Source organism: Dasypus novemcinctus, chromosome 3 (assembly GCF_030445035.2).
Source record: "Dasypus novemcinctus isolate mDasNov1 chromosome 3, mDasNov1.1.hap2, whole genome shotgun sequence".
In the NCBI taxonomy this organism is placed as follows: domain Eukaryota; kingdom Metazoa; phylum Chordata; class Mammalia; order Cingulata; family Dasypodidae; genus Dasypus; species Dasypus novemcinctus.
The window spans coordinates 2,368,199-2,382,209 of NC_080675.1; the positions used below are offsets into that span (position 1 = coordinate 2,368,199).

The 14,011-nt window shown below is 39.0% G+C and overlaps 1 protein-coding gene across 8 annotated transcripts in view; it reads right to left on the reverse strand.

Moving 5' to 3' along the window:
- The window catches only part of MARK3 (microtubule affinity regulating kinase 3), a 116,016-nt gene that overhangs the window by 77,813 nt on the left and 24,192 nt on the right, over positions 1–14,011 (reverse strand). For 6 of the 8 annotated variants that reach the window (XM_071213598.1, XM_023589260.3, XM_004459982.5 and 3 more), the window contains exon 2: positions 10,549–10,740. The exons of 1 other annotated variant lie outside the window; for it this stretch is intronic. In XM_071213598.1, coding sequence (XP_071069699.1) covers positions 10,549–10,740 — 192 coding nt within the window. Of the gene's footprint in view, positions 1–10,548; positions 10,741–14,011 lie in introns of those variants that run through there. One more of the 8 variants, XM_071213604.1, reaches the window with a different exon arrangement.

Below are 14,011 nucleotides of genomic sequence, written 5' to 3' on the forward strand. Positions count from 1 at the left end.
GCTCCACACGGGTCAAGGAGGCCCGGGGTTTGAACCGCGGACCTCTCATATGGTAGACGGACACCCTAACCACTGGGCCAAAGTCCGTTCCCTTGATTTCCTTTTTAGATTGTTCATCACTGGTGTACAGGAACCCAGCTGATCTGAGTGTTTTCCTTTCATCCTGCAACTTTGCTGAACTCGTTTATTAGTTCTAGTAACTTTCTTGTGAATTCTTGGGTCTTTTAATATCTGCAAGTAGGGATAATTTGTCTTCTGCCTTTCCAATTTGTATGGCTTTTCTTTCTTTCTCTTGCCTGCTTGCTCTGGCTAAAACTTCAAGTACAAGGTTGAATAACGGGATAGCAGACATCCCTGTCTTGTTCCTCATCTTAGTGGGAAAGCTTTCAATGTTTCACCATTGAGTATATCTGCTGTGGGTTTTTCATAAATACTCTATCATAATGAAAAGTTCCCTTCTATTCTTGGTTTTGTGACTGTTTTCATCATGAAATGGTATTAGATTTTGTCAAATGCCTTTTCTGTACCAACTAAAATGATCATATAGTTTTTTTTCTTCGGTTTATTAATGTGGTGTATTACATTGATTGATATTATGGTGAGCCTTTCTTGTGTTCCTGAAATAAAGCCCACCTGGTCATGATGTATAACCATCTTAATATACCATTGGATTCGGCTTTCCATTGTTGAGGATTTGTGCATCTGTGTTCCTAAGGGATAATGATTTGTAATTTCCTTCGGAATTTTCTGTTCTTGAACTCTCTTTATCTGGCTCTGGTATCAGGTTAAGGATGGTCTCATAGGATGAGTTAGGAAGTAACCCCTTCTCTTCTTGATTTTGGAAGAATTTGAACCAATAATTGTTTGACCTCACTGGGATGCTTTGATCCTACCACCTTCTCATGGTCTTTCTCCCTTAAGGTCTCTTCTACTTCAATTTCTACTTCAAACGTAGTCCATCGATATAACCACTCCCTTGGATATTCCAAACCAATGTTCTTGCTCCTTTCTCATTTCACTATGCTAATGTAACAAAACCTCAATACTAGTTTTTTTTTTGTTTTTTTTTTAAAGATTTATTTTTATTTATTTTAATTCCCCTCCCCTCCCCTGGTTGTCTGTTTTTCTGTGTCTTTTTGCTGCGTCTTGTTTCTTTGTCCGCTTCTGTTGTCGTCAGTGGCACGGGAAGTGTGGGCGGCGCCATTCCTCGGCAGGCTGCTCCCTCCTTCGCGCTGGGAGGCTCTCCTTATGGGTGCACTCCTTGCGCGTGGGGCTCCCCTACGCGGGGGACACCCCTGTGTGGCACGGCACTCCTTGAGCGCATCAGCACTGCGTATGGGCCAGCTCCACACGGGTCAAGGAGGCCCGGGGCTTGAACCGCGGACCTCCCATGTGGTAGACGGACGCCCTAACCACTGGGCCAAAGTCCGTTTCCCAATACTAGTTTTTAAAGTCAACCCTGCAATCTCCGTGCCTGTACCTGGGCAACTGAATGTGGCTGGAGAGTACCAACACCTTGCTGTTCAAATCTCATTTGAAGTGATCACTGACCTTAAGGCTGCCTGGCAATTCTACAATTTTCTAAGCCATTCATGCTCCTGCTCACCAGAATAGTTATTTTAACCTTCTCAGATCGCTAATACCTCATATTTCCTTGATACTTACACTCTTACTTGATGATTTTGCTTTCCATTTTACTGCGGGTAGGGGAACAAAACAACAACAACAACAAAAAAAAAAAAACCCAGCACAATCAGAAGAGAACTTTCCTAAGTTCCCACCATAAAGTGGTGCCATTCACCTGTGCCTATGCCAATACTCTCATTTCCTTCAGTTTCTATGAAAGAATTTGCCCATACTATCTAAGGTCAATGCCTCCACTATTCTGAACCCATCTCCTCACTCCAGTATCTTTCCCACAGTATCACTTTTTGCCTATTAGATAATTTCCATTAGCAGATAAACATACTGATAATTTACCCATCTTTTAAAAAATACCTTGGCTTGACATCCCCCTCTTACTACCGTACCATTTCTTACTATCTTTAATTTCTACCACCCATTCTCTCTCTCTTTTTTTAAAGATTTATTTTATTAATTTATTTCTCCCCACCCCCTTGCTGTTTCTCACTTGCTATGTCTGTTCATCTTCCTTGTTTCTTTAAGAGGTACCAGGAGCCAAACCTGGGACCTCTGATGTGGGAGGGAGGTGCCTGATCACTTGAGCCACCTCCGCTCCCTGACTTGTTGTCTCTCTCATTCTGTTTTCCTCCCCATGTCTCTCATTGCATTCATTCCAGACAAAATTTTTAAAATTATATAAAAAAATAACAGATCTTAGTACAACATTGAACAATATTTACAGGATCCAATTAAACAGTCAAGGTTTAACCAAATTTTTCAATGGAATTATACTGAAGGAAAGGAAAGCAGACGTGGAAGTAAGTTGTATAAAAGAGTTATATTCTCATCTTCTATAAAGAAGAAGTCAGTGATGTCTAAAGTTAGAAATTTGGAGATAGTTGAGAGGGTATCAGAAAGAATTCAAAGTGAGACCCTTTGAATAATGGCTCTAAAGGATAAAATGGGGTGGGAAAAGAATCTTCTAATTTTGGGTAGAAGTCTTTTAGTACTATTTAACTACTTTCCCCCATTACTCCCCGCTCCCCTTCCACTCCATTGTTTGCACTTGCTGTGTCTGTTTGCTGTGTGCTCATCTTCTTTTTGGAGGGACCAGAACAAACTTGGGACCTTCCAAGTGGGAGGGAGGCACCTGATGGCTTGAGCCACCACCACTCCCTGCTTTTTTGTTCTCTCATTGTGTTTTCCTTCTTGTGTCTCTCTGTTGTGTCATCTTGCTGCATCAGTTGTCTTGCTCATCTTCTTTAGGAGGCACCGGGAACCAAACCCAGGACCTCTCATTTGGTAGGCAGGAGTTCAACCCCCTATTTGCCGTTTTAAGCTATATGCACACATTACTTTGGGGAAATTTTTCTTTTTTCTAAGATAACAATAATGACAGCCTTAATTAAGTAACAAATGAGTGATACAAGTGAATTCTCCTATAGTTCAGGTGAGGGAAAAGAACCCTAAGAGGTGATGAAAATAAACTGGGGGGGGGGGGAGAAGAACTTAAAAGAACATGATAAAAACAATACAGAAACAGACAATTATTTCAGAAACCAAATCTTTAGTGGATTTTAGTGAAAAGCTAGCCAAAAATAATACAGCAGATGGAACTGACAAACCCAAATCATATAGCAAGAATGGAAAAGATGGTTTCATGTCAATAAGGATAATAATTAGCATTTTCATCCCAGAGCTAAATCAGATGAATTACAGAACTTGTGCTTATGTTTATTTATATATATATAAAACAAGGATTTTGATAACTATTTCTGATTGGTTCATGGTCTAAAAAGTAAAAATCATTCAAAGAGAAAGTCTTATCTAAATTAGACTTATCTCACAAGCATTCTATAAAAAGACCTGATTAGAACCTGTTCTCTCAATATACATAGTATATACCTTTGTTAAAATTCATTATTTTAATTTACCTGCTAAGTAAGAATGCCTTTCTTCCAATAAATGCACAGCTTTTCTTGAATATCTTTTTTGTTTATGACATCCTATGACTTACACACATGATAGAGATTATTTCCACTCCCTTCAGGATGTATATTCTTTCTACTACGTAATCTACTATGTCTCTGCTCTTACCTAAGGATAGTATAATACATATTAACATATTCTACACATAATATCTTATATGTTAACATAATACATATATCCATGATTTTACACTGACTCAGAATGAATTAAAGTCCCTGAATCACCAAGACTACTGTCTGCAACCCACTGGGTTTTCTTTTAAATCACATTCTTATCAAAGGACAAGAGAAGTGATGACAGAAAGAACAGCTTTTAGGAGGCTGCGAATAGTACTGAGTGATAAAAATACAATGACAAATAGATTTAGAGGTTCTAAGTTTCTTTTTACCTACTAGGAATTTTACCTACTGTAATACATCTGTAATAAAACCAACTTTCTAGTCAAATTTCACTTAATTTTTTTCCATATGACCCAGCAATCTCACTAATGTGTAACTACCCTAGAAAAACTAAGTTATGTTCACACAAAAATCTGTACATGAACGTTTACGAAAGAACCACAATTGCCAATGGAAACAACAACTGTCCTTCAGTAGGAGAATGGATAAAAATGTGGTCCAACCATAGAAAGGAATGGATGCAGCAATGAAAAGAAACCTACTATCAATATATACAACAACTTGTATGAACCTGAAAGGTATTACACTGAACAAAAGGTAGATAATTCAAAAGGATGCTCATTTATTTGACACTCTTGAAAAGACAAAACTATAGGGGTAATGTACAGACAAATGGCTGCCAGGAATTATGGGTGGGAGAGGACTGACTATAAAGGGACAGCACAGTGGAGTCTTCTGAAGTGATGGGACTGTCCTGTATTGAATATGGTGGTAGCTATAAGTCCATGTGTTTAATTCACAGAACTGTACGCCAAAAGAGAAAAAAAATACTGTATAATTAAAAAAATAAAGTAACAAATTTGCTTAATTTTGACATCCAAAATGAGAGTTAAGTTTAAAAGGTGTCCAGGTACAACATAAATATACAAATGTTATAAAAGCTTTCCCATATATTCATAATGCACAAATGGGGGGGAAATTCCATTCACAATAGTAACAAAAATTACAAAATGCCTTGGTACAAACTTAACAAAAATTGTACAAAAGTCAGATAAAACCCAGATTTCATAAAGAAAAAGATTTTACCTACATAAAAATTTAAAACTTTAAAACAAAAAAGATATTATAAACAATGAAAAGAAGCTAGGAAAAAATATTAAGTCCATGGTATAGAGAGATTACCCAAAAAACATAAAGGATTCCCTTAAAACAGGTTACACCTGGAGCAGGTGCCTATGAAATAAGTAAGTGTTCATTTTGTCATAGTGTGTTATATCAGTGGGTGGAGAGCCACACAATATTCAAGGAAATAAACTCCCATCCTGGGAAGTCCTGCTATGTTCTCAATTAGAGGGACAAGAATTCCTTGAGAACATAGGCAGTGCCTAATAAAAGAATACGGACCAATGACAAGCCCTCAATATTACTGCAAGTAACTATGAATCTTATTCTTCAAAAATTGAAACTCAGTGATTACCATACGTTGAGGGGAGAGAGGGAAAAATAGAAAAGATGGAAAGGAGGGCATTTTTAGGGCATTAGAATTATTCAGCATGATCTTGCAATAATGGACACAGGCCACTTCAAATTGTGTCAAAACCTACAAAAGTGTACAATCCAAAATGTAAACCACTGACCAGGGTTAGTACCAATGCTTCAATACTTGTGCATCAATTTTAACAAATGTACCACCCACACGTAAAATGTTATTAATAAGAGGGGAAAAGGGGAGGGCACTGGGTATATGGAAATCATCTGCATCCTCTATGTGACTTTTCTGTATCCTAAAGCTTCTCTGAAGGTAAAATGCAAAAAATAACACAATGGGGGACTATATGGAAGAAAATGTCACTGTACATACAAGACAACTGATCTTCCAGTGATGAAAGACCAAATGCTTGAAAAAATTTTTTTTATTATTTCAAATTGCTTTAAGTTTTTTTGGTATTTTATTGGTAATTTTTTAAATTATTATTTCATTTTCTTATTAATTTTATTTGCTTATTTTGCTAGCTTCATTTTTGGAGAGTTTTTTTTTTTTTTTAAGAAATGTACTCTGTCTATCAATCTTCCCCTCCTCTGCCCTGCTGACTTTACTGTCTGTGTCCATTCACTGTGTGATCTTCTACATCTATTTCTCTTTTTTTTCTTTTCTTCTCATCTTTCTCCCCTAGGAATCGGAGGGAGTTGATCCTGGGGATCTCTGATGTGGAGAGAGGTTCCCTGTCAATTGTGCCACCTCAGTTCCGGGTCTCTGCTGCATTTCACTGTGACTCTCCCCTTCGTCTCTCTTTTGTTGTGTCATCATCTTGCTGCGTGACTCACTTGTGCGGGCACTGGTTCGCCACATGGTCACTGATTCACCGTGCAGGCACTCGGCTTGCCATGCAGGCAACACGTGGGCACTGGCTCACCATGTGGGCACTTAACTCGCCGCGTGGGCACCCACATGGGCACTTGGCTCACTGCACAGGCACTCAGCTCGCCACACAGGCACTGGCTCGCCGCGCAGGCACGCTTTCTCTTCTTTTTCACCAGGAGGCCCTAGGGATTGGACCCAGGTCCTCCCATATGGTAGGCGGAGGCCTTATCACTTGAGCCACATCTGCTTCCCTTTGGAGAGGTTTTGCTCACATAGGGGTCTCAGCAATTGTGGGGGTGGATCACTGGTGCAGGGTGTCAATGATGTGGGGATGCATAGGAAGGGATTCGCTGGGGCATGTCTCTAAGACACACGAATATGCTCAAGTGTTCATGGAACATTGTCTTAGTGGGTGGAGAGCCACACCACAACCAAAAGAATATTGAATTCCATCCTGGGAAATTCTGCTACATTCTCTAACAGGACAGCAAGAATCCCCAGAGTGCAAGGACAATGTCTAGTGAAGGAAGACAGACCATTAAGGCAGGCCCTTGATATTGATGACTGTATCTATGAATGAATCTTTTCTTGTGAAACTGAAACTTAGTCTAGTATTACAGCCTAAGTAAGTTACCTCCTAAAATCCTCTTTGTTGTTCAAATGTGGCCTCTCTCTAAGACAAACTCAGCATATAAATGCACTACCTTCCCCCTAGTGTGGGACATGACTCCTGGGGATGAGCTTCCCCATGAGGGAGGGATTATAACCAAGCTCCAACTAGCAGTGCATCTGGAAAAAGACCTTGACCAAAAGGGTAAACTGTAAATACCAATGAGATTTTAGGGCTAAGAGATTTCAAAGTGAGTTGGGAGGTCATTCCAGAGGTTACGCTTACTCAAGTCTCAGCAGGATCTCATTGACTGTCACAGTAAACAGTGCCTCAAATAGGAGATAGTCAGAAACTATAAGTAGGGCAGAAAGCTCAAGAATTTGGCACCCTGTCAGTGGACCTTACTTTGGAACTTTTGTTCCCCAGTATAACAGAGTTAGACTCATTTACAGGTTCTCTACACATGGCTCTTTTGCCCCTTTTATTTGAACCTATCATTAGCACTATACATGATAAATAAATGCCCCAGAGACTTAAATCTTTGGTCCATCCGTGTGACAGTTGAGCCCTGAATTTCAGCAGAGCTGCAACACCCACTCTCCAGTTCACTGGACTCACTCATGACAACTAACAAGGAGATGATGGTGGACAATGCCCATTCAAAGGAAGAGAGTCTGCAGCTGCAAGCAAGAAAGCTCCATCCACTTGGAGTTGCCCTAGATGGTGCTTCAGGGGCAATCACCGGACATTGTAAATCCTCCCAGGGACCACTGGATGGAATGTGGGAGAGTGTGGGCCATGATGTGGACCACTGACCATGAGGTGCAGAGATGCCCAGAGATGTACTTACCAAATGCAATGGATGTGTCATGATGAAGGGAGTGAGTGTTGCTGGGGGGGAATGGTGGGGTGGGGGTGGTGGGGTTGAATGGGACCTCATATAATTTTTTTTCTTTTTAATGTAATATTTTTACAAAATCAATAAAAAATTAAAAAAAAAAAAAAAAAAAAGAAAGCTCCATCCATCTGCCCCATGGGATCTAAGATCCCCCTCAATTAGAAGCAGAGTGGGCATCATCAACCCCAAATCCTCAAGACCAGGGAATGAACAATGGACTAAAGTAGATTTATTATTATTTTACTATAGACTTATTATTATTCTACCAATGGAAGAACTCTTATCATTGATGTAAAGGCAGTGGTCACCAGAGGTTCTGAGGGATGGGCTAGGGAAGAATGGGTGTAATATGGGGGCATTTTGGGGACACTGGATTTGTCCTGCATGACATTGCAGTGATGGATACAGAGTATTGTATATTTTGTTATAACTTACAAAATTGTGTGGAACAGAGTGCAATATTATAATGTAAACTATAGTCTGTGGTTAGTAGCAATGCTTCAATATGGATTCATCAATTGCAATGAATGTACCACACTAATGAAAAATGTTGTTATTGTGGGAAAGTGTAGGAGGAGGAGGGAGTGGGACACATGGGAATCCCTTATATTTAATTTTTATTTGACATTTATATAATCTAAAGCCTCTTTTAAAAAAAGAAATTTAAAAAAGAACTCCCTTAAATCACTAAAGTATAGAAAAAAAACAAAAGCAAAGGCAAAAGGATATGAAGAGGAAACATAAAAAAATAAAATATGAATGTCAAAAACATGAAAAAAGCATCAATATAAGTAGTTTGGGGAAATCAAGTTTGATTTTTTTTTTAAATACCATTTTTGGTCAATTAGACAAAATTATCAACACAATATTAGCAAGGACATAGAAAAATGACCCATCTCATTCATTTTGGTAAGATAAATTAGTACCATATTTTTTCAAAACTGATTTAACAATTTCATTACAATTTAAAATAGTTATCCCCTTTGACCCAGGACTTTCACTTCTTGTAATTTATCCTAGAGAAACACACTTAACAAAAGCTGAGAGTATGCTAAAAAATGTTCACTGCAGATGTGTTTTTAACAGCAAGAAAATTAAAAATGACCCCAATGTCCACCGATAGGGAATAAAATATGGTAGAGCCATAGCCTGGAAGATTACGTTGCCATTAATCAGTGTATTGTATCTGTGAGTACTAACATCCAGAGATGGTCAAGATGCACTGCTAAGTAAAAGAAATTACAGATTATGCCCCATAATTTTTTTTTGTTAAAATAAACAAAATGTGTTGTCTATATAAAATACTGTGAGAACATACAGCAAACTGTTGAAAGGTATTCTCTGAAGAGAGAAATTTCGAGGAACTTTTACTTTCTACGTAACAAATTTCTCAAATTTTTACACTTCATAAAATTCTGGGAAAAAAGTAAAATGGTTCTGTTCAGAGTTTTTAAAAACTTAGAAAACTTTAAAATTAAGTCCTATGCTAGTCACAGTCCAGCATTTTTAGAGAAAGAACCTACTATATGTAAACATGGTAGGTTAAACTCCAGTCATATAAGTTAAAGTAAAAGGGGAAGAGTCCACCTGGGCCATTCCTCTCCTAACCCACAGTCTCTGCCTGCAGAAGTAAACTCGCAGAGGAACCACCTCGGACTGGCGGGAGCTAAACTCAGAAGCTTTGTTCCTTGCATAAGGAAAGCTTTGATGAATGACAGCAAAGACAGTTCCACCCACTAATGCTATTTACTGATTCCAAAAGCAGTCCAGTCACAACCAAAAATCTTCAGAATTTTGCAACTAAAATTGAGACGAATTGTTCAGAGGAATATTTTTAGTTATAGTCTTTACTTAAGACTATTGTTCATTTAGACCAGTGCTTCCCAATCGTTTACAGGCCCCAGCACACACAGAAAATGAGAATATCTGCATGGCACATTGCAGCAAACAGGGACTGTTTGCTAGCAGAATTAATGGCCCAGCACTACCACTCAGAAACCCCAGGCTTAATGGGCTGTGGACATCACTATCACAGCATTTTTCTAACAAGGACATAGCAAATCTACCAGGAAACTCCGGTCCAGAACTTTTTAAAGAAAAGCTTCCTCCAAAAGTATTTTACATTCATTCAACATAAATTGATTAAATACTAATACACACCAAACAAGCACTGTACTAAGTACGGACATCTGGCCCTACAGACTACTGGAAGATTACAAATTGGTGAGGCAAATAAGCAATCACCATACCATATAAAATGCGCCCTAAAAGGAAGGGCTCTGTCAGGGACTACTTCCCAGAAGTGACACCTACTGGAAGGGTGAAGAATATTTCAGGCAGAGAGAACAGCAGGTATAAATACCTAAAGGCAAGAAACTACAATACAGTCAAAGAACCAAAACAGGTTCTGCACTGCACAAATAGAACGTGAAGAGGGAGTTAAGTTTAGTGGTTTTAACAGATATATTTTTTATGAATAAGGAATGAGTTTAAGCAGAGAGACATTACAAAAGTTAGTAAAGTATGTACCTTCCTCCACAGTAACTCATCAAACATAAGCTGCCAGAAAAGTATTGAGAGAAAAGAAGAAAAATCTCTTGAGGATAAATCTGCAGGCATAAACAAGGTAAGTACCAGGAGCTAATATAACTAAGTGCAAATGAGAAGTTTAAAACAATTTTTACTGTGGTAGTAGATTTCTGGAGAACAAAACAATCCCCATTTTTAAAGGTGAAGGATTATGTAAACAATAGAATATTTTCAACACTTCAAGTAATTGGAGAGTGAAAGAACTCCCAGATAATCAAGAGATAAGTTTCTTGTTCTTGGGGGGAAAAAAAAGTTTAATCATCGTAGAAATAAGCTCAAATGTATACATTTCCCCACTCCTCCCACAGAACTAAGCAGATCAAGCATCATAACATAAATAAGCATGATTTATATTTACCTCTCTGCCTGTAAGAATATGTCTTGCCAATTTTACTTTTGCAAAATTCCCCTTGCCAATTGTTTTCAAAAGTCGGTAGTTTCCAATGTGAGGTTGTTCATCTGCACAAGAAGCCAGAGAGTTTCTACACCGAGCTCCAGGGCGCCCAGTTCTAGAGGTCACTTCCTGACGCCCATCTCCATGTGACGTGTGCTAAAATACAATATACAAAAGATAAGGAAATTAGAGAACACACAGAACTGGTCCTGTTTGAAGAGCCTCTAGTTGAAGAAACAAAACATTACTGCTTTAATTTTAATCCTAAAGCATCTGCACTTTAAAGGAATTTTCCCACATGATATAAATTTGAGGAAAACTAAAGAAATGTTGACAAGAAAAATATCAAGTCTGAAATTCAACTGGGTGTTCAGAAAGAAATCAGATATTCTGTATATGTGAGTGTCATATAAAAAGAGGCGTTAACAGCACTGCCTCATAATTATGAAGAACTTAACCTTTCCGTAATGTATTCCATGTGCCATCACATATGATCCTCACCACACTGTGAAAAGCAGGCAGGACAACTAATAATTTCATCTACCAGGTAAGGATACTGTTGTGATTTATTCAAAGCCACATCAGCATTTAGTGAGAAAATCAGAGGAGAGTTTGAATCCCCAATTTCCTTCTACAGCATGCTGCTAATAATAACTCAAAAGCATGTGTTTAAAGAAACACTAGACTGTTTGGCCCTTGGTAAGTATTAGTTGAATGAATGAAGAACTCAAAGGTAAAACAAACCATTTACTCCTCTAACCCTATTAAATACAAAGGCACTAGAGTTACAAACATCTAATGTGTACAATTCTACATGTACAAGCATCCAGTTGATTACTACTTCTTCCTTCCCCACAATCAAACTGACTTTTTAAACATAATAAACATGGTTCCAGGTTTGCCCTTATTATCTATTTGGCACAGCACCAAGGTGAAATTTGAGAGGCCTACTTAAATAGGACCTCCATGAGTAGAAATCATGTTTAAACAACAATTACTTCACATTATGTTACAATTCTTCATGAACAGAGCTTGGTCCCTTGTGTAAAGCAAACACATGAGCCCACACATCTAATTTTTAAAATAAAGCCACCCCCTCAATATATGGGCAGGTTTTTCAAATGTACAAAAAAAAAAATCTACAAAGCCAACTTGTGACAATAAAGGGCTGTCACCTAAGTATTTTCTACTTTAGAGATGGCTGCAAAATCAAATTCACTTTAGAAAGCATCTTGGCAATTATTCACTGTAGAACAAAGATTTTATAAAATTAAGCAATTTATGATTTTAAAAACTCTTAGCAAAAGAACGGAACTTCCATGACATGATGAAAATTGCCTATCAAAAACCTTCAGCCAGGGAAACGGACTTTGGCCCAGTGGTTAGGGCGTCCGTCTACCATATGGGAGGTCCGCGGTTCAAACCCCGGGCCTCCTTGACCCGTGTGGAGCTGGCCATGCGCAGTGCTGATGCGCGCAAGGAGTGCCGTGCCACGCAAGGGTGTCCCCCGCGTGGGGGAGCCCCACGCGCAAGGACTGCGCCCGTGAGGAAAGCCGCCCAGCGTGAAAAGAAAGAGCAGCCTGCCCAGGAATGGCGCCGCCCACACTTCCCGTGCCACTGACGACAACAGAAGTGGACAAAGAAACAAGACGCAGCAAATAGACACCAAGAACAGACAACCAGGGGAGGGGGGGAAATTAAATAAATAAATAAATCTTTAAAAAAAAAAAACAAAAAAAAAACCTTCAGCCAATATTACACTTAAATAAAGAAACTTGAAAAAAATTGTAAATTCTATTCCAACTAATCTACAAATTCAATACAATCTCAAAGAAAATCCCAGTAAGAAGCTTTTTGAATAACTTTCAAACACACTCAGAGGAGGCAGATGTGGCTCAGGTGATTGGGCTCCAGTCTACCATACAAGAGGTCCAGGATTTGATTCCCAGTGCCTCCTGGAGAAGGCAAGCTGGCCCAAGCAGAGTGCTGGCCCACACAGAGTGCTGGCCCACAAAATAAAATCTTATAAAAAATAAAATAAACAGACTCAGGTCAGAGCCTCTAATAAGAAGAACATCTTATCTCAGACAAATCATGTGACCTCTGATATCACGTGCTGAAAAGGACACAACATTTTTTCTGTGGTATTCTTCCCAAAATTCCATAACCTCAATCTAATCATGAGAGAAAGCATCAGACAAACTTAAAATGAGATATTCTACAAAATAATTGACCAGTAATCATCAAAACTGTCAAAGTCATGAAAGACAAGGAAAGACTGAGGTACTACCCCAGACTGGAGAAGGCTAAAAGATACACAATAACTGGATGCAACACCCAATTCTCAATTGATCCTTGGGAAACGGACTTTGGCCCAGTGGTTAGGGCGTCCGTCTACCATATGGGAGGTCCGCGGTTCAAACCCCGGGCCTCCTTGACCCGTGCGGAGCTGGCCATGCGCAGCGCTGATGCGCGCAAGGAGTGCCGTGCCACGCAAGGGTGTCCCCCGCGTGGGGGAGCCCCACGCGCAAGGACTGCGCCCGTGAGGAAAGCCGCCCAGCGTGAAAAGAAAGAGCAGCCTGCCCAGGAATGGCGCCGCCCACACTTCCCGTGCCGCTGACGACAACAGAAGCGGACAAAGAAACAAGACGCAGCAAACAGACACCAAGAACAGACAACCAGGGGAGGGGGGAAAATTAAATAGATAAATAAATCTTAAAAAAAAAAAAAAAAAATTCTCAATTGATCCTAGAACAGAAAAAGAATGCTGGAGAAAAACTGGTAAAATTCAAATAAGGTCTGTAACTGTTATTAACAGGATCACATCAATGTTAATTTCCTGGTTTTTATATGTACCATGCTTACATAAGTTGTTAATATTAGGGGAAGGTGAGTGAAAGGTAAATATGAATTCTGTACTAATTTTGCAATTTTTCTGTGAAGTCTAAAATTATTCCAAAATAAAATGTTTTGTTTTTAAAAAAAGGTGTGGGGTTTATCTTACCAAGTATTAAGATATACTACAAAGCCATAGTAATCAACAAGAAAACTGTGGTATTGGCACAAGAACAGAAAAAAACAGACCAGTGTAATAGAACACAGACCTAAAAGATATGACTATATGGGAACATAAGATACAATGATGGGGCCCTATAAACCAGAGGAAAAAGGATGGACCGCTGAGTAGCTAGCAGTGGGAAAACTGGTTCACTACATCAGCCTGTGGAGGAAAACAAAAACAGAAACCAAAAAAACCCTGAATTCCTACCTACAACCATATGCAAAGATGGGCACAGTCTAAAGGAGTTAAAAACCTACTTGTGAAAGGTAAAACTGTAAGAGATTAACATAAGTAATGTAAAAGAATACCCTCGTGAACTAGGTGAGGAACAACTATTTGAGCAAAACTTCAAAAACACAAACTAAG